At 36.5% G+C, this 23533-nt stretch overlaps 1 protein-coding gene and 1 pseudogene across 2 annotated transcripts; both read right to left on the bottom strand.

Annotated features, from left to right (window-relative positions):
- Nucleotides 1-2657: 2657 nt before the first annotated feature.
- On the bottom strand, nt 2658-7036 carry LOC104602067 (putative disease resistance protein At5g66900; annotated as a pseudogene). Its single transcript, XR_016077819.1, has 5 exons — nt 6551-7036; nt 5938-6350; nt 4209-4560; nt 3843-4061; nt 2658-3758 (listed from the first exon to the last, which is right to left on the bottom strand). The product of XR_016077819.1 is annotated as a putative disease resistance protein At5g66900 (transcript).
- A 4889-nt stretch (nt 7037-11925) lies between these two features.
- LOC104601939 (putative disease resistance protein At5g66900) lies at nt 11926-16645 on the bottom strand. Its single transcript, XM_088890457.1, has 5 exons — nt 15660-16645; nt 15075-15487; nt 13405-13760; nt 13043-13260; nt 11926-12958 (listed from the first exon to the last, which is right to left on the bottom strand). Exons 1-5 carry the CDS (start codon nt 15841-15843, stop codon nt 12108-12110), a joined length of 2022 nt encoding a protein of 673 aa, XP_088746583.1. The 5' UTR covers nt 15844-16645; the 3' UTR covers nt 11926-12107.
- Nucleotides 16646-23533: the final 6888 nt, after the last annotated feature.

Raw genomic sequence — 23533 nt, 5'->3', positions numbered from 1 at the left:
TTAAACCATTGTTGATCATCACAAAAAAAAAATAGCAATATTATGAGGAAAGATCAGTAGTAAAAAATCAGACATGCTATCCCCTAGTGCAACAATTCAATAAAAGAGACATAAATCAAATATATATTCTAGTAAACGTGCATCGAATATTTTTAGATTCAAAGAATAAGATCAATTGTTGCAATCAGTATGATTTAGTCATCAATATAAATTAATTTACTTCGATTTAAATACAATAAAATCCACTTGAAAACCAATTAAAGAAATTTGGGAAATAGAAAAACGGGTAGCATTTAAGAGAGTCAAAATGCACAAAACCCAACTTGAATAGTTTCTATTTTTAAGGCTATGAAATAGGAAATGAACAGGCCTCTAAGCCATGCTTAATTTGGTTCCTTGAATTAAAGATTGAAGATACGAGGGAAAATGGAGACAACTCCTAATATATTGCAAGTCTCTAAAACAGCTTCAAAACTTCAAATGTTTTAGGAACAAGCCTCCTATTTGCAATAGAACTCAATGCAGTCCGTAAATTAGGCAAGAATTTCAATCAAAATCCCCAAAGTAATTGGTTATACAAAAACTAATTCAAGCCAATAATTCTAAACTGCTCATCCATATGCAACAGACATATCTTAAGAATAGAATAAATAAAGGCAAAGAGAAAAGCTTAGTTGTTTTTGCTAGAATGCCTCAAGCAATCCGCTCTCAAAAGTAGCGGTAACCCAGTTCACCATCATTGACTCGTGCACAACATTAGGTCCAAATTAAATCTTGATTGTTTGTAGTCTTGGATGCAATAGGATGGTACCCGATTTGTCCCTTAGTTTGATTCACTACTTCAATCTCTGGCCCTTTTATTAGACCTCTTCTCTGATGGAGTCTGGTGTAGGCAGTCGTAGGAGCTCAATGTTGCAATAAAGCAAAACACTTACCATAGACAGTCCTTTCCAAGATGAACACATATAGGTTTGAACAATCACACTAGGTTGGAGATGTTTGAATTCCAGTTCATTAGAAGCCAATGCGCAGTGAAGCCAATGACAATGTGTTATGGTTTTATGCATATTATTGCCTTATGCACAGACATTTGACTGAAGCTAGTACGCAAAAGAAGTTGGGCGCTCAAAACAGGTCTAGAGGCTTGAACGACTTTATGCATCAAATAGCTCTCAGCTTTGCGTGGTATTAATCCTCAAAAAAAATGTAAATAATTAATTAAGATGGGTAAGCAAAGAGAGCATGAACCATTCAAGAATCCCAGAAAATAAATGGAATCAAACTAAAAAAAATAAATAAATAAATAAGGGTTTCTAATCCCAGAAAATAAATGGAATAAAAAAAATGTAAATAATTAATTAAGATGGGTAAGCAAAGAGAGCATGAACCATTCGAGAATCCCAGAAAATAAATGGAATCAAACCAAAAAATAAATAAATAAGGGTTTCTAATACCCGATTTGGATTTGGGACTGATTTCCAGCTTTCAATTCTCTAGGACGAACAAATCTTATTCTTAGATGCATAGAGGATAAAAAAACCCAAATATACGCAGGGTTTCTTGACCAGAAACTCTGATCTATGAATATGAGCCATGGTTGTATCCTTGGCCGAAGTAAATCACCAATACATGCTTTCATTTGCAGTGATTAAATGACTGTAGTTGGATGTCACCGGTTCGTTCGGAGATGAGAAGAAAGAAAAATTCGAACAGGTACTTCAGTGAAGACAGGAGAAGAAGCAGACCCTGAACTCGAACGATGGAGGCGATTTGCTGTTGAGACACGGTCTCAGTGGAGAAGTATGGAAGCTTTCGAACTAGGTCATGTCCGCTCAGAGATGGGAGAGACGAGAGGAAACCCCCGAACAGGTTCTTTTGAAGGAATCTCTTCGCTCAAGTCGATAAAGAATAAGAACTGATATCTATAGATGGGAGAGGCTGTTGAATAGGGTTTCGGTGGAGACCAGACAAAACCTTTGAACAAAAAAAAAAATTCTCTCTCCTCGCCCTCTATGAAGCTTAAATGATGAGGTTTCGATTCAGTGTTACATGGATATAGTGAAAATAATATGCTAGTCGATGCTGTGCTATGATACCAGTGAAGGGCCGAGTAGATGCAGAGGTGAACGGCTAAGATCTTGGTGTGTCAAACCTTCATACAAAGAGAGAATAAGAGTAGCTGCACCATACAGGACCCGAGACACCTATCTCTCAAACAAAACGCAAGAGAGAACTATCAAATCTGGATGGAGCCGAAATTTGGAGGTTGCTTGACCTTCCAAGTTATCTTTGCTTTTGCACCTCCTGCTATCTTTGTGATAGCCATATATATAGGTCTTTCCCCAACGTTCCCTTCCTTGTTTTGAGGAGGGAGCATAACCGACTTGAACGTTTGGAGGGAAGACCAAGTCAAGGCCTCTCCAGATTGAGACAAATGTCTCATACTGACCAAGGATCTAGCCACATGGTCATCCAGTCTAGACTGGGTCAAATAGATATCCATTGACCCAATAAGAGCTGGAATTTGGATCCAAAATAATCCAGCAATATTGGTATCTCCATGAATAAAAGCATTTTCAAATAAACAATCAAATATATTTATTTTTATAGAAAATAAATAAATAGGTAATAATTTAAAATGAATGATTGTGTTGAGAGTGTTGCATGGAGATAACCATAAAATAATCATCTTCCATCAACATGTGGCTTGTCACATGGCCATTGGATATTCCAACATGTTGAGGATCAAACGAGGGCCTATGCCCACTCTACCAACAGTTCTTTTATTTCAGATGAACAGATTTTGGTTGACTTACAGTTTACACTGTTTACATATAAGACGCTGTTTAAGACTTAAAGATTAAACCAAGTGCATGCAAATACATGTGGAAGGTGTTTATTAACTGTTGCTCAGTCGCTCCTTAGATCAATTCCAAGCCAATTCAAGCTGAATTTATCTTTGATCACCTTTACGTTGAGCTTGGAGAGATGGAATTGCAGAGGTTCCCAGAGAGTGGCTGTCTCTTCATCACAAATCACAACCTCTAGACACTCAAGGTTCATGGCTGAACATGGTAGTTCCCTTACTCTTGAGCACCGTGTCATGTCGAGCTTTCTCAAACCGCTTAACTCACCCATCCCTCCAGGCATCTTCTCCATGCTTAAACAGTCTGATAAATCAAGGAGCCTTAACTTCTGGAGTTTCCCAATTGAGTCTGGTAACTCTAATAGTCCGGTACATGCATGCAGACATAGCACCTGTAAATCTGCAACAAATCCAATCTTTTCAGGCAGTGTGGATAAATTATGACAGTTGGTGATCCTGAGATTTTGTAGGTGCACGAGGTTACAGATTCCTGATGGCAATTCCACTAGATCATTGCAGTAATCAATGTCAAGCTCAATGAGGTTCGGCAACATATTGGAGATGCCGGTACAATTTTCCAAAGCTTGGCGGACCTCACACATTACCAATGATATCTTCTGCAAATTCTTCAAAAGGAATGTGATGTCTTTAGGGAAAGGAGGAACTGAAATTTTCTCTAATCTGATTCTCTTTAATTGGTCTAGGTAACTTAGTGCCTGCAAATCATTGAGTTTGGCATGTTGGTGCCCATGATTTGCAAGGATCAACACCTTCAGCTTTCCCATTTTCTCCATGAATGGAGGTAAGGAATAGTTTATTGCCAAGAAGTCCAGAATTAGAACCTCGGCTTCAGGAAGTTGCAGGCTGCACCAACTTGAGGCATGCATTTCACCTGCAGGACACAGTCTGCATGAGTCATGTTTAATGGAGAATGGGAAAGCAACAGATGGGCATTAAAGAAACAACTTCAGGAAACCTGTAATGATGGAGACAAGGCGGGCACTGAGGGGTTGATTCTCTTGTTCCATCCAGCTGCTGGGAATACCATCTTCTCTTCTTTCCATTACAAGTCTCTTGCTTTGTTTTAGGTCTTGCTGCTGCTGGTGGCTCTAGTAGATAGCCAAGTCTCTGAGGAGATCATGCTGGAGAATGAATAACTCATTGAATCTTCCATCAATTTCCCCTGCATCTTTCCTGGATTAGGAGGACAAGTTGGTCCCAGTTAAACGTTCATTTTATGGAGTTAGAGCACATTGGAGCTTTTACTAGAGATGTGATCAAGAAAATTTCAAGTGCAAGAAGATTTTAATTTGATGTAATGGAATTTAATTAACCTACCTTGAGGTTTCCATCAAAGTAACAAGACTTTGAGTTGAAAGTTTAAGGAGGTTATTGTATGCATCACTTTCATCATTTAACTTGTAGAGTTCAACCCAAATATCTAAAAGAGCAGAGGCTGGGACTCTTTGGTCCTCAGGGAACGAACATAAATCCAAGAAACATTCTCGGACTGTATGATCCATGAAATCTAAGCTGGTCCCAAGACAAGTCTGCAGTTCTCTGTGAGAACCAAAGATTGAACTACCTTTTGATAGAATCCTCTCTGTCCTTTTCCATATGCTCAGGGGCTGCCCTCGGAGTGATTGGGCAATCACCTTAACAGCCAGGGGAAATCCTTTGCAACCTCTCACTATCTGCAACTCACGCAGAAGATAACAATCATTAAGCACTAGTCGAGTCCCAATAACCATGTTTAAATTACTGCAGAAAATATCAAATACTTGAATCCAATTAGAGAAAAATCAGCCTTGGTCTCTGTTTACAAAGCTCGGCAAGAAACAAGAATCAGGAGCCAATGTTGAATGGTCTCAACTAAAGCAATGGTTCTACTAAAAATCAAATCAAATGGTTTCTGATAATGGAATATATATATATATATACACTAATTTACTATAAAATAGAGTGAATACCCTTTTCTTCTGGATTTTTTTGTCTAAGCATACAACGGGTATAAAGAGAGCATATATGTCCTTAACTCTCACTTCAGAAGCTATCCACTTATAATCATTCAAAAACTACTAGAGTGTTGGAACCATGAATTATAACTATTCAGACCACTTAATACCTTAATTAATTTTTGGATAAATAAATAATAAAAAGTGACCATAAAATATAAATAATTTTGTCTTAAAGATACTGTCACGTGCAAATGCATATATATATATATATATATATATATATATATATACCTCAAATTTGGGTTTCTTAATGAATATAAGTGATTATTATCAGGAATAAGTTATTTGGACTCATTTTCCAAATGCAAATAAGGACTTTTCTTTGGTAATAAAAATTTATTGGTATCCCGACCTAAAATAAGCACTCCCAAACTTAGCCCCTGTGAACTAGAATCATTTTGGTGGTTGGGTCATATGTTGAAAGTTTCAACAATCTGGTTCTGACTGCTTATTCAAATAAAAATACAAAAAAGGGGGTTTGGTTGAAATTTTAGAGGGTACAACACCTATTAATATACGTAATAGCTAGGTTTTTATTATTCAGTCCATCCCATAAACTTTTGTACAAATTGTACAGTGGGAACAGTAACCGGTGGGGGAATGAATGAAAATTCAACGGGGTAGTGAATCATATAGGTCAAGGTGTCGATAAATAAAATCCAAAAACCTAATAAAAATGTAACCGTGGGGAGAATAAATGAAAATTCAAAGGGGTAACGAATCATAGGTGAAGGTGTTGATAAATAAAATCCAAAAACCTAATAAAAATGTAACAGGTGGGGGAATGAATCAAAATACAAAGGTAGTTAACAAGGTGTTAGTAAATAAAATCCAAAAACCTAATAAAAACCCCTGAAGTAGCCTGAACTCTAAATTTCCCTACATGTAAATTTGACCAAGTAATTAAACAGTTCCAAGGACTGGACAACCAAAAAGGGCTTTGTTTCCAGGTCTCAATTCTGTTGGTTCAACCATCTGATCTGGTCCAAGTCAGACAAACATTATAGTATTCATATGTGATGCATCCACGTAGATGGCAGATGAACATAGCACCTTTTCGAGCAGTTCAGCAGGTGGTTGGTCATTGTTGCCATATTCGCCTTGCAGGAACGCGGAGTGAAGGTAAAAGAGAGTCACGGCATCTATGTTTCTCAAAGTTTTCAGATGATACACAGAATCAAACGATTGGAATGCAGTTCTTGACGTGACCAACATCTTATATTCATCTAATCTTCTGAAGAGAAGCTTCTGAAGGACTGGTTCGGACCAAACATCATCTAGGACCAACAACATATTCTCTTGTTTCTTCTGTATCAACAGGTATTCCACCTGCTTACATGCATCATCTTCATCTTGGAACTCGGGGGATGGAAACCCATTAACCATTTCAAATAACCTCTGCATGGTCACCTTCAAGTTGGGTGAGCTTGAAATACTTGAAAAGTAGATGTGATCTTTGAAAAAGCCTGAGCACAAACAAGATTATATATCTACGTAAGACATCTGGAAATTGCAACTGACTGAATTTAAAGTAGAATGGAAATATACAACTATTTACGATCTTAAAGCCAAAAAAAAGAAAGTTGTATAAAAGCCTTAAATTAAATGAGTAGTAGATCAGTAACAACACAGAGAGAGAGAGAGAGAGAGAGAGAGCAAATCATACGTCGGACTTGGTCGTCTTGGCAAAGCATCGCGGCCAAGGTTGTCTTGCCACATCCACCAGGAGCACATATTCCAACCACCTTTACACCTTGTCTAAGTAGCTCCGTCTTCAACTCTTGCAGAGGCACCTGCAACCCAACGATAAGATTTGGAAGTTCTGGAACCGAGAAAACCCTAGACCCCATTCCACTGTAAATCTTTCTCTCTTTTCCAATCTTGGCAACTTCTTCGAGCATCGATCAGCTGTTGCCACTAAACAAAGCTCCTTCCACCTTCGGTGCAGGCGAAGATCGAAGAGACGTGATTATCAAACAAACAGCACGGCGAATGCAGTTTTATTGGGCTCTATATATCAAGCTTTGCGCAATTGGAGTCGTTGGTTTCTTTGCCGTTGGGAAGAAGACAACGAACAAGGGTCGAACAAAAAAGATTGATTGAAAACAGAGACAACGAACAGATTTTTTATAGGGCTGAACTTTTTTGTTTTGAGAGGAGGGAATCACGACTTCGTCCTTGAAAAATTGAAGGAGCCGAGAAGAAGACATATATATTCCTCGTATTTGTGTCTTCGCGTCAATTCACTTCTGCCCGTTTTGTTTTTTTCCTGGAAACTGCTTCTGCCAGTTGGTTACGAAAAGCCGATGAATATACGAATTGGGATCTGCTACATACATAGCGCCTCACACCGACCTCACAGCCACATTCCACCCTACAATGGGAACATCTTCCCATTTTAAAGATAAGAGATGTTCTTGGTGTGCGGTCACGACATGCAGTGAGGTCGGTGTGAGGTGCACATTGTGAAGAGCAGATCCGCACTCTAAATATACAGCGTAACTTACAAAAACACCTTGTACACGGGGTGAGTGATAATTATCTCCTAAAATTATTTATCACACAGACTTGATACGAGAGTTCAAATCAGTCCCCACACGATAGTTTCCTATAAAGTCCATATATTGGAAACATCTCCGGATGAATTTTGACTGTTTGGACTTGATGATGATATTATCATTTCTGAGATTATCATGGGGAGATGTTCTCAATATACGGCCAAAATGTGCTGTGGGACAATATGGGGTGCAATCTTGTGGGAGGTTGATTTGATCTCGACTGTTTGACATGTGATAAATACCTTCTGGCCGTTTATATATATCCTTAAACCCTAACTGATTCTTTAACATCTCTCTATTGTTGCACCTTCATTGTTTTTCATTGTTAAATATTTTTATTGTCTCATCGGTCATCGGTGAAGAACTTTCTATTATGTTGTCTTTGGAGAGGAAAAATTCGCTGGGGAAAGAAAAAATTCCAATAACATGTTGAAGTGAAAAAAAAAACATGTTAGTTGGTTTGTTGTTCAATTGTAAAGCGTCTTCAGGGATTATCAACAAAACCATAATCAGCAAAGTGCCAATCGGCTGGTTGGTAAGGTCTTTTACTAGTAGTAGAGACTTTGATCAAATCCCGCCTGCACTTGGGTTGGGAATAGGTTACTCCTGTTGTACAATCTTTGAAAAAAAAAACTCCATGTTTAGATTAGTCAACACAAACGTCGTGACCATGTGAATTCCACCCGGATAAAAGCGAAAGACCAATTCTTTAAACCAGATAAGAAACTAATCAAATATTGTTAATTTCAAAGTTAATGAAATGACCAAGAATCTCATGTTATTTTTTCGGATTTATGTGGGAACCAGGGAAAGTTTATTTTCCTGGGTACCACTTAAGTGATACCCGTCTCCTAGGTGGGTAAATAACTTTCCCACCTAGGGGGAAGTTGCCAACACTTGAATGAGACAAAAATGTCCATTTTAATAATGGATTTTTACAGTTAAAATGGTCATTACCTTATTTACATGAGAAATAAAAGAATATGAGTAAATGCACTTACCCGGGTAAATGCTTTCCAAGAAAAACTTACCCAGATAATTGAATTTACTCAAATAAATTAGTTACCGAAAAACGAACAGAGCCTAAAAGAGTTCTGATTTTATAACCGACGATTGATTGAAAAATCATATAATTTGTTTTAAACAGAAAACAAAGCAACCAGATGACACCCAAACGTTCTTCAAAAGGTAGATGGGGATATAGAAAAAAGCTTGAATAAGAATTTTTTTTTTTAAAAGTTAACTGATGGATTGACTATATAAAGGGCACAAAGTAAAAGTTGAAGGGTATTTATAGCAAATGAAAGTTTAGGGAGGTAATCGTCACAGACCCCAAATGAATATGATTTCTGTTGATTCGATCACCGTTGCTTTTAACAATAAATCAGACATTTTATTCCCAACCGAGTATTTGAGTCTTTGACGCTTGTTGTCGAAGTGAGATATAAGAATGAAAGGGTCTTTGACGTCTACTCTAGATTGTCCGTGTCTTGCTTCGTATGGTTCACGTCAACTATATGTACGCACTTATGTTAGCTTTATTATATCTAATTGAGAGCTCCATTAATTTAGTTTTCTTTTTATAATAGGTATTGAACAATGGGCTTCATTTGATTAAAAGATTAAGGGTTGTTGTTATGGGAGCTAAACAGTGTCCTCAAAAAGAAGTGGAGAAGGAAACACGCGAAACCACGGATTCCTTCCTAATCAGAAGTGGAGAGGCTTTGATCTCAAACTATTCTTTAATTCTAAATTTGGATTAGAGTTTTGTTCCATTAAAATAGTTTTTAATTTGAACATGTCATCAAAGAATTTATGCAGAACAGTGGCAAAGATTTTTTGGCTTCTGCTGCACTCAAATTATTGTGTCTGATTGTGCGCGATCTTACAGCCCTCTACTAGTGAACAGCTTGGAGGTCGGGCTGACGAGGTCGCCTTGTCGAGTTGTAAGAAAGCAATATCAAAGTGTTTGGGTTGTTTTACTCGGGGTGGGCACTCCAATGTTTAAGTCAGTGAATTAGAGATTTTTGAGAGAGTTTAAAACCAAAATAGCTAGAGAGCTGTGAAAGTTAAATTGCACATACCTTCTAAGGTTGGAGGTGAGACCCTTATATAGATGGGTTCCGTGAGCCTCACGAAACACGTCCGGGATCATCGCCCCATCTAGTTCGGAGGTGGTTTCATGCCTGGAGGTGGACTCTGCGTAAGCGGATAATGCTTATCTAGTCGTGCCCGAAGCGGGCAGGGTGATAACCAGCTCTTCTGACGTGGCATCGTGATCCCGGGGAAGTCAAAGACGATTGCCTGCTTAAGAAGGAGGTCGTCTGGCACGTCAGGCAAGTCGCTAACTAGGTCCCAGTTAGGTCAGCAGGGTCTTGAGGGAGGTCGCCCCTAATGCCGAGGTCCCTAGCTTGGTTGTGATGAGGTTGCAACCTAAGTCTTCGTCAAGTTGGCGAAGGTAGGTCACCTCTTATGCCAACCTAGTCTTGTCGAGAACTTACACTGTCAGGTTGGCAGAGGTAGGTCGCCAGTTGGGCCTCTGTTAGGTCGATGGGGGTGTAGGCAGGTCAACCACCACATCATGCAAATTGCTACCTAGACCTCAATCTGGTCGGTGAGACCTCGGCGGGAAGTCTCTCTTTGTGCTGAGGTCTCAAGCTAATTTGTAGTAATTTACAACTAAATTAAGAGAAGAAAAATATCAATAATTTCTTGATAATTTTTTATATTTTTATTTTCATTATCTAAATCGAAAATTTAAATTTTATTTTAATTCTCTAAATTCAAAAGTTACATTTTGTTGATATTAATAATTACTATTTTTAAGAAAAGTCAAAAATAAATTTTAATCCAATGAAAATAATTATCAAAATTGCATAATAATATTACTATTATTATAATTAATGTTAATATCAATTTTTACCAAAATAATTATTTTAGTGTTATTATAATTACCATTATTATTAAATTTATCAAAAGGAAATAAATTTTACTATTATTGTAATTACTGTTATTGATTAAAATAAAAAAATTCACAAAATTAAGAAAATAATTGTTAATCAAAAGAAACAACGTACAAATAATCATCAATAGAATTATAAACTCATAGGGAAAAGCATATCAACTGACCTTGGAGAGAATTTAGAGGGGAGGTTTGTTGCAGTAACAGTACCCGAATTAGTTAGTTTCAGCCTATTTATCCCATGAGGAACATAAAAATAAAGCGTTGAAGGTGGTTGAAGGATACATTGAGAAAGAGGATGAGGCGGGACCCTTGTATGGGAAACATTGCTCCATGTGATCGACTATTGGAAAACACATAAAAAGATCCTAGTTAGGTTAATAAACCCTACAAGGCTACAACTAAGGGGATGTTTGGAATCGTGGCCGTTTTTCAGAAAAACGGTGTCATGTTGGATTCACATAGACGTTTCAATAAATGCCCATGTATCTCATTGTTTAGTTCAGCTGATTATTAAAAAATCGGGCATGTCTCGAAAATTGGGACCCCACTAATGCATGAAACACCAAATTTGGCATTTCATGCATTGGTGAACTGTTACCCCCAACGGTTGACTGATGTGTATCCTATGCTTACATGGCAGAAGTGTTTTTTTTTTTTGTGAAAAATGGGTCTTGGAAGCATGGGCATTTTTTCTTAAAAATCGGTCCCAAAAAGCAGTCACGCTTCCAAACACCATGTAAGTTGTTGGCTTTCAATGTTTTCTATGAAAAGGAAATCCATATTCAACGTACTAAAAGATGCAGATGATGAATCCCCAACCTACAACAGCCTTAGAGTTAGCTCTAGGCCTAGATTCATTGGGCATATGTGCCTTGTGCAGATATAACTATAACCGATGTTATGGTGTAAATTGGGCCATGATTTTGAGCCAGTTTGACACGGCCCAGCCCTACAGATTGCGGGTCGTGCCAGGCATGACAGAATCATATGGGTTGTGACAGGCCTGGGATTTTAGGTCCATGGGTCGGCATGGCGTGGCATGACTGAGCGGGGCCGTGTTGTCCACGGCCCAATTCAAAACTGCCCAACATGATATATATATATATATATATATATATATATATATATATATATATTATTGTATATATAAACAATTGTATACATCAAAATTCATTTATAATCAAATTTTAAGATTTATTTTTAATTTTTGTATATATTTTTTAATTTAAAATTTTTATTATTTTTTCAAAAATTTTAAAAAACATAACGTGGCTAAATTTGTGACCCGGCTTGGACCAAGGCTCGGCTCACAAACCAGTCTGGCCTGTGGCATGACATGGGCCTACACGAGCTCAGGAGGCCATGGGCCCTGCTAGGCGGACCCCCCAAAATATCCCAAAAGAGGAAAGCACTACAAATCCGGGTACAAAGTGAGAATAGGTCCAAAGTATAACATAATAATTTGCAATTTAAATATTATTTTTTATTAATATTGTTAATCATTGTTAATCATTGTTAATTATTAATAATCATTAACAATATTATTAATAATTATTAGTAATCCAACCCAACTTATATGTTTACACAGTTTACATAAAACGCTATTTAAGACTTTAAAGATTAAACCAAGTGAATGCAAATACATGTGGAAGGTGTTTATTAATTGTTGCATCTAGAAGAACTCCACGTCTCCACCTCGCTCAGTCGCTCCTTAGGTCAATTCCAAGCCAATCCAAGCTGACTTTGTCTTTGATCACCTTTACGTGGAGCTTGGAGAGAGGGAATTGCAGAGGTTCCCAGAGAGTGGCTGTCTCTTCATCACAAATCACAACCTCTAGACACTCAAGGTTCATGGCTGAACATGGTAGTTCCCTTACTCTTGAGCACCGTGTCATGTCGAGCTTTCTCAAACCGCTTAACTCACCCATCCCTCCAGGCATCTTCTCCATGCTTAAACAGTCTGATAAATCAAGGAGCCTTAACTTCTGGAGTTTCCCAATTGAGTCTGGTAACTCTAATAGTTCGGTACATGCATGCAGACATAGCACCTCTAAATCTGCAACATATCCAATCTTTTCAGGCAGTGTGGATAAATTATGACAGTTGGTGATCCTGAGCTTTTGTAGGTGGACGAGGCAACAGATTCCTGATGGCAATTCCACTAGATCATTGCAGTAATCAATGTCAAGCTCAATGAGATTCGGCAACATATTGGAGATGTCGGTGGTACAATTTTCCAAAGCTTGGCGGACCTCACACATAACCAATGATATCTTCTGCAAATTCTTCAAAAGGAATGTGATGTCTTTAGGGAAAGGAGGAACTGAAATTTTCTCTAATCTGATTCTCTTTAATTGGTCTAGGTAACTTAGTGCTTGCAATTCATTGAGTTTGGCATGTTGGTGCCCATGATTTGCAAGGATCAACACCTTCAGCTTTCCCATTTTCTCCATGAATGGAGGTAAGGAATAGTTTATTGCCAAGAAGTCCAGAATTAGAACCTCGGCTTCAGGAAGTTGCAGGCTGCACCAACTTGAGGCATGCATTTCACCTGCAGGACACAGTCTGCATGAGTCATGTTTAATGGAGAATGGGAAAGCAACAGATGGGCATTAAAGAAACAACTTCAGGAAACCTGTAATGATGGAGACAAGGCGGGCACTGAGGGGTTGATTCTCTTGTTCCTTCCAGCTGCTGGGAATACCATCTTCTCTTCTTTCCATTACAAGTCTCTTGCTTTGTTTTAGGTCTTGCTGCTGCTGGTGGCTCTGGTAGATAGCCAAGTCTCTGAGGAGATCATGCTGGAGAATGAACAACTCATTGAATCTTCCATCAATTTCTCCTGTATCGTTCCTGGATTAGGAGGACAAGTTAGACCCAGTTAAACGTTCATTTTATGGAGTTGGAGCACATTGGAGCTTTTACTAGAGATGTGATCAAGAAAATTTCAAGTGCAAGAAGATTTTAATTTGATGTAATGGAATTTAATTAACCTACCTTGAGGTTTCCAGCAAAGTAACAAGACTTTGAGTTGAAAGTTTAAGGAGGTTATTGTATGCATCACTTTCATCATTTAACTTGTAGAGTTCAACCCAAATATCTAAAAGAGCAGAGGCTGGGATTCTTTGGTCCTCAGGGAACGAACATAAATCCAAGAAACATTCTCGGACTGTATGATCCATGAAATCTAAGCTGGTCCCAAGACAAGTCTGCAGTTCTCTGTGAGAACCAAAGATTGAACTACCTTTTGATAGAATCCTCTCTGTCCTTTTCCATATGCTCAGGGGCTGCCCTCGGAGTGATTGGGCAATCACCTTAACAGCCAGGGGAAATCCTTTGCAACCTCTCACTATCTGCAACTCACGCAGAAGATAACAACCATTAAGTACTAGTCGAGTCCCAATAACCATGTTTAAATTACTGCAGAAAATATCAAATACTTGAATCCAATTAGAGAAAAATCAGCCTTGGTCTCTGTTTACAAAGCTCGGCAAGAAACAAGAATCAGGAGCCAATGTTGAATGGTCTCAACTAAAGCAATGGTTCTACCAAAAATCAAATCAAATGGGTATAAAGAGTGAATACCCTTTTCTTCTGGATTTTTTTGTCTAAGCATACAACGGGTATAAACAGAGCATATATGTCCTTAACTCTCACTTCAGAAGCTACCCACTTATAGTCATTCAAAAACTGCTAGAGTGTTGAAACCATGAATTATAACTATTCAGGCCACTTAATACCTTAATTAATTTTTGGATAAATAAATTATAAAAAGTGACCATAAAATATAAATAATTTTGTCTTAGAGATACTGTCACGTGCAAATGTACCTATATATATATATATATATACCCCAAATTTGGGTTTCTTGATGAATATAAGTGATTATTATCAGGAATAAGTTATTTGGACTCATTTTCCAAATCCAAATAAGGACTTTTCTTTGGTATGGTCCCGACCTAAAATAAGCACTCCCAAACTTAGCCCCTGTGAACTAGAATCATTTTGGTGATTGGGTCATAGGTTGAAAGGTTCAACTATCTGGTTCTGACTGCTTATTCAAATAAAAATACAAAAAAGGGGGTTTGGTTGAAATTTTAGAGGGTACAACACCTATTAATATACGTAATAGCTAGGTTTTTATTATTCTATCCATCCCATAAACTTTTGTACAATTTGTACAATGGGAACAGTAACCGGTGGGGGAATGAATGAAAATTCAAAGGGGTAGTGAATCATAGGTTAAGGTGTCGGTAAATAAAATCCAAAAACCTAATAAAAATGTAACCGTGGGGGAGGAATAAATGAAAATTCAAAGGGGTAATGAATCATAGGTGAAGGTGTTGATAAATAAAATCCAAAAACCTAATAAAAATGTAACAGGTGGGGGAATGAATCAAAATACAAAGGTAGTTAACAAAGGTGAAGGTATTAATAAATAAAATCTAAAAACCTAATAAAAGTCCCTGAAGTAGCCTGCACTCTAAATTTCTCTACATGTAAATTTGACCAAGTAATTAAACAGTTCCAAGGACTGGACAACCAAAAAGGGCTTTGTTTCCTGGTCTCTATTCTGATGGTTCAACCATCTGATCTGGTCCAAGTCAGACAAACATTACAGTATTCATATGTGATGCATCCGCGTAGATGGCAGATGAACAAAGCACCTTTTCGAGAAGTTCGGCAGGTGGCTGGTCATTGTTGCCATATTCGCCCTGCAGGAACGCGGAGTGATGGTAAAAGAGAGTCACGGCATCTCTGTTTCTCAAAGTTTTCAGATGATACACAGAATCAAACGATTGGAGTGCAGTCCTTGACGTGACCAACATCTTATATTCATCTAATCTTCTGAAGAGAAGCTTCTGAAGGACTGGTTCGGACCAAACATCATCTAGGACCAACAACATGTTTTCTTGTTTCTTCTGCATCAACAGGTCTTCCACCTGCTTACATGCATCATCTTCATCTTGGAACTCGGGGGACGGAAACCCGTTAACCATTTCAAATAACCTCTGCATGATCACCTTCGAGCTGGGTGAGCTTGAAATACTTAAAAAGTAGATGTGATCTTTGAAGAAGCCTGAGCACAAACAAGATTATATATCTACGTAAGACATCTGCAAATTGCAACTGACTGAATTTAAAGTAGAATGGAAATATACAACTATTTACGATCTTAAAGTCAAAAAAAAATTCTAAAAAAGCCTTAAATTAAATGAAAGAGAGAGAGAGAGAGAGAGAGCAAATCATACGTCCGACTTGGTCGTCTTGGCAAAGCATCGCGGCCAAGGTTGTCTTGCCACATCCACCAGGAGCACATATTCCAACCACCTTTACACCTTGTCTAAATAGCTCCATCTTCAACTCTTGCAGAGGTACCTGCAAGCCAACGATAAGATTTGGAAGTTCTGGAGCCGAAAAAACCCTAGACCCCATTCCACTGTAAGTCTTTCTCTTTTCCAATCTTGGCAACTTCTTCGAGTATCGATCAGCTGTAGCCACTAAATAAAGCTTCTTCCACCTTCGATGCAAGCAAAGATCGAAGAGACGTGATTATCAAACAAACAGCATGCGAATGCAGTTTTGTTGGGCTCTATATATCAAGCTTTGCCCAATTGGAGTCGTTGGTTTCTTTGCCTTTGGAAAGAACCGAAGAAGACAACGAACAAAGATCGAAGAATTAAACAAAGGTTGGTTGATAAAACAGACAACGAACCGATTCTTTTATAGGGCTGAACTTTTTTTTTTTTTTTTGAGAGGAGATGGGGTCGAAGTAGAAACTGCATGGAAATTGGAAATTAATTTCTGTTAAATTGGATGAGAATCAAATCTCATCCAGGATTCCAATTTTCATTCACATTCGTTTTTGAACCAAACAGATTATGGGAATAGATCTTTAAATTAAAAAAAATATCCCTTTCAACTTTCTCTTGCCCATTTTTTCTTAAACCCTAATCGATTCAAAAGCACATCTCTATTGTTGCATATCTTCTTTGTTTCTCACTGGAAAATATTTTTATCGTCCCATTGGTGAAGGACTCTCCATCATCGAAGAAGGAAATTTTTTCCTACAAAAAATCACTGGGAAAGGAAGACTTTCCAGCAAAAAATGGAGAATGAAAAAACTTCCAATAACATGTTGAATTACAATGAAAAAACATGATGGTTTGTTGTTAGATTGTAGAGCATCTTCAGGTCTATCGATCATCAACCAAACCATGTTCAGGTTAGTCAACACAAAAACCAGCTCAAAATCTAATCAAATATGGTTAATCTCAAAATTAATAAAAACCATAAATTTGAAAAACAAAGATAAACAAAACAAGACAAAAAGGGTTCTAATTTTATAATCATTGATCAATCGAAAAATTATATAATTTGTTTTAGACGGAAAACAAATTAAAGCAACCGGATAATACTAGGGGTGGCCACGAGCCGAGCTCGATGTACATATACATACATACATATAATAATAATACTACTAATAATAATAATAAAATTATAGAAAATAATATATATAATATAAATATTATAATATGTAATATTTTTATTTTTATATATAATAATAATTAATTATTATAATTTTTAATTTTTTAAATGTCAAATAAAAAATATTTTTATTTTTATAAATTTTTTTCTCAAATCGAGTTTGAGCCGAGTTGAGCTCGATCTCAAGGTTCTAGTTCGAACCGAGCTTGAGCCTCATATTGTCTTGGTGAACTGAATTTGAATAACTAGCTATTTGGCTCAGCTCGGCTCGAATCCAACCCTAGATAACACGCAACCGCTCTTGAAAAGGTACTGGGGATTTAGAAAAATTTAAACAACCCAAAAAGAATCTTTCTTGAAGTTAACTAATCATGGAATCCTATAAGAGATTATTTGTTGCAAAGTGAAATTTGAAGGGGCCTTTGTTATTACTGACACATTACAGAACAACGGGTCTTTTTAATTTACCTTAATATTTATTCAATGGTAACGTGTTGATTCAACAATAAACCAGACTTTTTACCAAGAAAAAGAAACAATAGACCAGACTTTCTAACCGAGTCTTTGACGCTTCTTCACCAAAGCCGGAGCTGGAGAACAGTGGGACCTCACAGAGAAAGAGGATGCCGATGAAGTAGACTAAGGCAGAGAATATCAAGAGAGAGAGAGAAAGAGTTGTTGCCGGGATAGGGAGAGTTCTATAACAGAAACAGAATAGAAGCCTTTCACTTTACACACGGCTAAACACCATCAGCGTGAAAATTTAAATCCACCTGATACTATTTTCCACCGATCACTGAACCGGCGCCAACTTTTTCATCGGTATAAAACTGAATTTACACCTGAAACAAACTTAACCTTAGGAGAGGGTAATTCTCACTAACATCATAATACAACTGGTCTTTAAAATTTACCCTAATATTTATTCAATGGTATCGTGTTGATTCAACAATAGTCCAGACTTTTTACCAATAAAAAAAACAATAGACCAGACTTTCTAAATGAGTCTTTGACGCTTGTTCTCCAAGACATAGGAATGAAAGGGTGTCTTGCGCCTAGTATGGTTCACGCCAACCATATGTCACTAATGTTAGTTTTATCATATCTTAGTAATTGAAAGCTCCATTATTTCAGTGTTCCTCTATATAATAGAAATTTAAAATGCTAAGAACAATGGGCTTCATTTGATTAAAAAATTAAGGGTTGTTGTTCTGGGCTAAACAGTGTCCTCAAAAGGAAGTGGAGAATGAAATACGCGAATCCATGGATTCCTAATCAGTAATTAATTATATTAAAGGGTGGATAAATCCATTTCATACAATAATTAACAGAAAATTAATAGAGATTCCTTTGTTAGGTGGGTACACTTAATTCAAAGGGCGGAGAGGAAGGAATCTCTTTTACTTTTAGGGCCCCAAATATATTAGTCAGGACCAGGCTTTATTATTCAAGTTCAGTTCAAGTGTTATTTTTGGGTTACGTATAGTTTATCTTATCACAATTTAAGTGGTGATTTAGTGAGAATGGTCAATTTTTTATGTTCTAGATAAACTTATATTATTTTTTTTATCTTAATATTGATTTTTTATTGATTTGTTATTATTTCATATTATTTTTAGATAAAATTATTAAAAATCTCGTCTTATATCTATAAACCACCTTTGTGTTTTAACCCTAATAAAAAATTCTCCTATAATTTAAAAAAAGATACAAATACCTCCTTTCCATTGACTTTTCAGTAACAAAGACATGGCCTTCATTTGATTAAAAGATTTTGAAGAACTAAACAATGTCTTCAAAAAAGTATAATGGAGAAGCAAATACTTGAATCCGTGGATTCATAATAAGTAATTAAGTAGGGTACCATATGTAATAATATTGAATCCATGGATTCCTAATCAGTATTAAGTAGGAACTACATGTAATATTAAAGGGTGGATAAATCCATTTCAAACAACAATGAGCAGAACATAGAGATTCTTTTGTTAGGCGGATACACTTTAATTCAAGGGGCAGAGTAAGGAATCTCTTTTACTTTAGGGCAGGAAACCAAAAAGTTTAGTAGGGAATGATGCTCATCTATATCTGAATCAATATAAATACATTAAACTTTTTCCTTTCAAATTACAAGAATGCCAATCTCTACCAATTCTCTCTCTTTTATTTTATTTTTTTTCAAATTACAAGAATGTCACTCTCTCCTACCAATTCTCTCTCTCTCTTGCTTTTTTTTCTTTCAAATTGCAAGAATGTCACTCACTCACTCTCTCTCTCTTTCTTACAAATTACAAGAATGCCACTCTCTCTCTCTCTTTTGCTTTTTTCCTTACAAATTACAAGATATATCTCGGCTTAGGTCCTCGACAACTAAGGGAGACCTCAGCTCGGCACCTTATCAACTAAGGGAGACCTTAGCTCAACACCTCACCTGTTAGGGAAACCTTAGCTCGACACTTCAGTAGTTGAAGGAGACCTCAGTTTGGCACCTCGACAATTGAGGGAGACCTTGACTGCTTAAGAGACATGCAATCAAAGGTATTCGAGCTTGAACTTCCGATCTTTTGACTCGAGCCAAGATCGAGCTCGAACTCAAGTATCTAATTCGAATCAAGCTCGAGCCTAATAGTTTATGAGCAACCCCCTGCAATGCAGGGCCCCCTCTACTAGTTAATATATTAAGTTGAAATGTGTACAAAGGAAAGCCTGACGATATAAGAAAACAGTAACTTTTGCCTTTTTTTTCTTTCTAAATTACAAGAATGGCATATAAAGATAAGCCTCCTTATATAATTGACTTTTAATTGCCCTTATGTTATTCAAAAAGTTACATGACTACCACATATAAGGCAAACCTTGGAACTTGGAATTGTTTCTATGGTATTCGAAAATTACAAGACTTCCACATATAAGACAAAACCTTCTAATTTAATTGACTCTAAGGCATTCAAAAATTACAAGAATGCAACATATAAGAAATATTTACTCTCTTTACAACAATACCTCTATGATATTCGAAAATTACATTAATGCCATATATAATTATTTATGATTATGCCATCCTACAAAATAAAATGCCATCCCTCTTCTCTCTCTCTTGCTTAATTCTCTCTCTCCTCCTATTCTTTATCTCAACTTTTATTTGTTTTTTTATTTTTATCTAAGCATTTATTTATTTAAAAAAAATTAAATAAATTATTTATAAATCAATAAAATAAAGGGATAAATAAAGGGACATTTAATTAATTTATTAATATCTAAGCATTTATTTAGTTAATAAAAGTAAATAAATTATTTATAAATTAGTGAAATAAAGGACATTTGACATTGAGATAAAGATTTTAGTAGATATTTATTTATTTATTTTACTAAACTATTTATTTATTTAGAAAAAATTTACTAACAAATTATTCTCTCCCCTTGAGACCAATATTTAGGTAGGGTTGTCAATGGGTTGGGTAAATCATATATACACACACACATAGATATATATATATATATATATATATATATATTATACATAAATATTTAGTTTTTATTTATTATAATCGGGTTTGTCGGGTCAAACCCGATTGTCTCAAGAACCGATCAGTTTCGGTTCTAGTCCAAAAATTATAGACCCTATCGGGTCTAGGTCCAGATTCGGGTCCTCAACATTTCATGTTGGGTTGGTTTCGGTTCCAACCCAGACCCAATCTGTTGATAGTCCTATATTTAGGGCTATCAATAAGTAGGTTTGAGCCCAATATTTATGAGGGGGGCCAAAATGTAAGTGGAATGTGGGGTTATGGCTTTCTTGGGTCCCCTTGCCTCCACCCCTAGGGTTGGGATTAAACCTATTCACAGGCCACGTTGGGATGTGACATTTGCCTTTATATCAATCAAAAATATTCAACTCCAAGTTTGAGCATGATCGGACCATCGGGCCTAGATCTTGAGCCCAAGCCTGACCCCCATATAAAATTTGAAGCTTGAACAAGAAATTGAGAAAAAAATTGTATTCTTTATTTAACAACAAAATTGATTTATCCATATTAAATTGACTTTAAAAGTGAAAATTTTAATTATTTATTTATTGTTTTATTTTATTAAATTAAATATATTATTACCTATAATTTTTATTTATTTAATTCAACATGCGTCCAATATTTAGGGTTGTCAATGGGTCGGGTTTGGCTCTAGATAACTTGGACTAGTCATCTCCCAATAATAAATGAATAGTTACTTATTTATTTTGTTACAATAAATAATTGATTTATTTATTTTACAAAATTAAGTAAATTAGTATCCATAGATTTCTATTTATTTAATTTAATAAATTACTTAATTAGTTAATAATTTATTTTACTAAAACATTATTTCTCTTTCTCCCCAAGCCTAATAATTTAGGGCTATCAATAGGTTAGGTCTACATTGGGCAGGGGGGAGTTAGTAACATTTTATGAGGGGGGCTAAAATACAAGTGGATTGGGGGGGGGGGGGGGGGGTAATTTAAGTCTATCAATAGGTTAAGTTGGGTTGGGTAGGAGAAGAGCTAAGAATTTTTTATGAAGGGTGCCGAAATCTAAGTGGATTAGGGGAAATAATTATGGATGGCCATTGGGGGGGGGGGGGGGGCAACCATTGGGGTGGAGAGTAGAGCATGGGCCAAGTAGCTTGATGGCCCGGCTCGGCTCGGCCTGCACCCCGGTCGGGCTTGGACATGTAATTAGGCCTGCGGGCTTGACCTCATGCCCAAAACACCAAGCCCGATTGTATGCCAGGCCAGGTTCAGGATTTTTCAAAAAAGCCCGGCCCGACTCATTTATATAATATAAAATATATAATATTTATTATAATATATATATTAAGAATTTAATATATATATTTTTTATTTTTTTCTTTATAATCTCTCTCTCTCTCTCTCTATTCAGTCGCTTTAGCAGTGGCATGAGCTATATACTTTGGGCTCAGGTCCAGGCCCGAGCTTTGGACTTTTTATGAGGGATGGGCTCGGGCCTTAAAAAAATCTATTAATGCAAAGAGTGAAAGCTCAGCCCGGCCCGACCCATGAACAGGTCTAGTGGAGAGTGGGGGAGTGGGAAAATATACATGAAGAGTGGGGATTTGTTGGGCCATAGGGGGCCATGGCTCCTTGGGGTCCCTTTGTCTCCGCCCTAGGGTTGGGATTAAACCTACTCATAGGCCATACTAGGCTTTGCCTTTATATCAATGTAACATTTTTAGGCCCAAGCCTAAGCATGATCGGACCATAAGGCCTAAATCTTGAGCCCAAGCTCGACCCCTATATAAAGCCCAAAGCCCAGCCAGGAAATTGAGAAAAAAAAAAAGATTTGTATTCTTTATTTAGCAATAAAATTGATTTATTTATATTAAATTGACTTCTACACTAAAATTTTATTTATTATTTTATTTTATTAAATTAAATATTTTATTATCCATGAATTTCTACTTATTTTAAGTAAATCCTTTTTGCTAAAAATATTAATTAAAAAATTTACCTTTTGCAAATTCATTTTTTCCGATACAATAATTTAGCTATTGAAAGCCCCTTCAACGCAGAGGCCCCTCCTTTAGTTCATTCATTAAATTAAAAGATCACATTAAGATGGAAAATTTTAAAGATCAGCAAAACCTATGTATGTGTAAAGCAAAATATTAATTAAAGATGGGAACAATTTCTTGAGTGTAAACCCTCTACTAGAAATTAGGCTATGTTTGATTTGAAGGAAAAGATAGGGAAACCTATACAAGGTATGATGTGGTTAAGTCCATACTTTGTATTTTGATTCCATGCATCTTAGTATCTTACATACAACATTTGAGTGCTACTAATCAAGAATAACATTATTTTGTGCTTTTAAGTGTTGGGTAAGTTACACTATAGTAGCAGAAATGAATGTAAAACCAATCCAAGATAGCAAGAAACTTTTTCCCAAATTTGTGTCAAAATGGGTTTATCAACAACAATAATAACAAGTAAACAATTCAGCCAAGTAACAGAAAAACATATAACAATCACCACACAACAGCACATTGCAATTTTTACATGAAAAAACCCTAAAATCGGGAAAAAACCACGGGACCTATGGTCCGTAAAAGTCTTCCACTAATTCAGAAATTAATGGGTACAATAGTCTTCTCTAGTTGCAACTAAAGGCTTACAAAGATCAATGAAATAATCCTTGGCTCACAAGAACACCATTAACATCACCAAATGCAAGGTGAATATAACATAAACATAAATTTAGATCTCACCAAGTTGCTGTAAATCTGAGCTGAGAAGTAGAGAAAAGGAATAAGAATCACCAAATTTGAACTGGAGTGGGATTCTTAACTCCAACACTTAATATCATCAAGAACGGGCTTGAAAAGCACCTCCGAACTTAATCTTGAATGGAACAAGAGCCAACTTTTTCCTCTTCTTAACAAAACTCAAAGAACCAAGAAAAAACTTTCTTTTTTGGTTCTGTATTTTTTTTTCTCCTTCTTCGTCCTTCTCTGTTCGGTGGTTACTAGTTTTACGCCACCACAAAACCAAGACCGAATAATGTGGTAACCCACTATTCGGCTCCCTTTTCTTTAGGGAGTAAATGAAGGTGGGGTGGGCCCCTCCATATGGGCTGGACCCACACCCAAC

The sequence above is a fragment of the Nelumbo nucifera genome, chromosome 6 (assembly GCF_055504915.1).
Source record: "Nelumbo nucifera cultivar China Antique chromosome 6, China Antique-T2T, whole genome shotgun sequence".
Classification (NCBI taxonomy): domain Eukaryota; kingdom Viridiplantae; phylum Streptophyta; class Magnoliopsida; order Proteales; family Nelumbonaceae; genus Nelumbo; species Nelumbo nucifera.
The sequence above is the reverse complement of the archived record's forward strand: the minus strand, read 5'-3'. Positions and strand labels throughout refer to the sequence as shown.

Coding starts and splice junctions, on each gene's coding strand:
- LOC104601939 (XM_088890457.1), bottom strand. CDS start 15,843: ATGGGGTCTAGGGTTTTTTCGGCTCCAGAACTTCCAAATCTTATCGTT. Junction 15,488..15,659: donor CCAAGACGACCAAGTCGGAC/GTATGATTTGCT, acceptor GTTTGTGCTCAG/GCTTCTTCAAAGATCACATC. Junction 13,261..13,404: donor ACTTTGCTGGAAACCTCAAG/GTAGGTTAATTA, acceptor CTCCTAATCCAG/GAACGATACAGGAGAAATTG.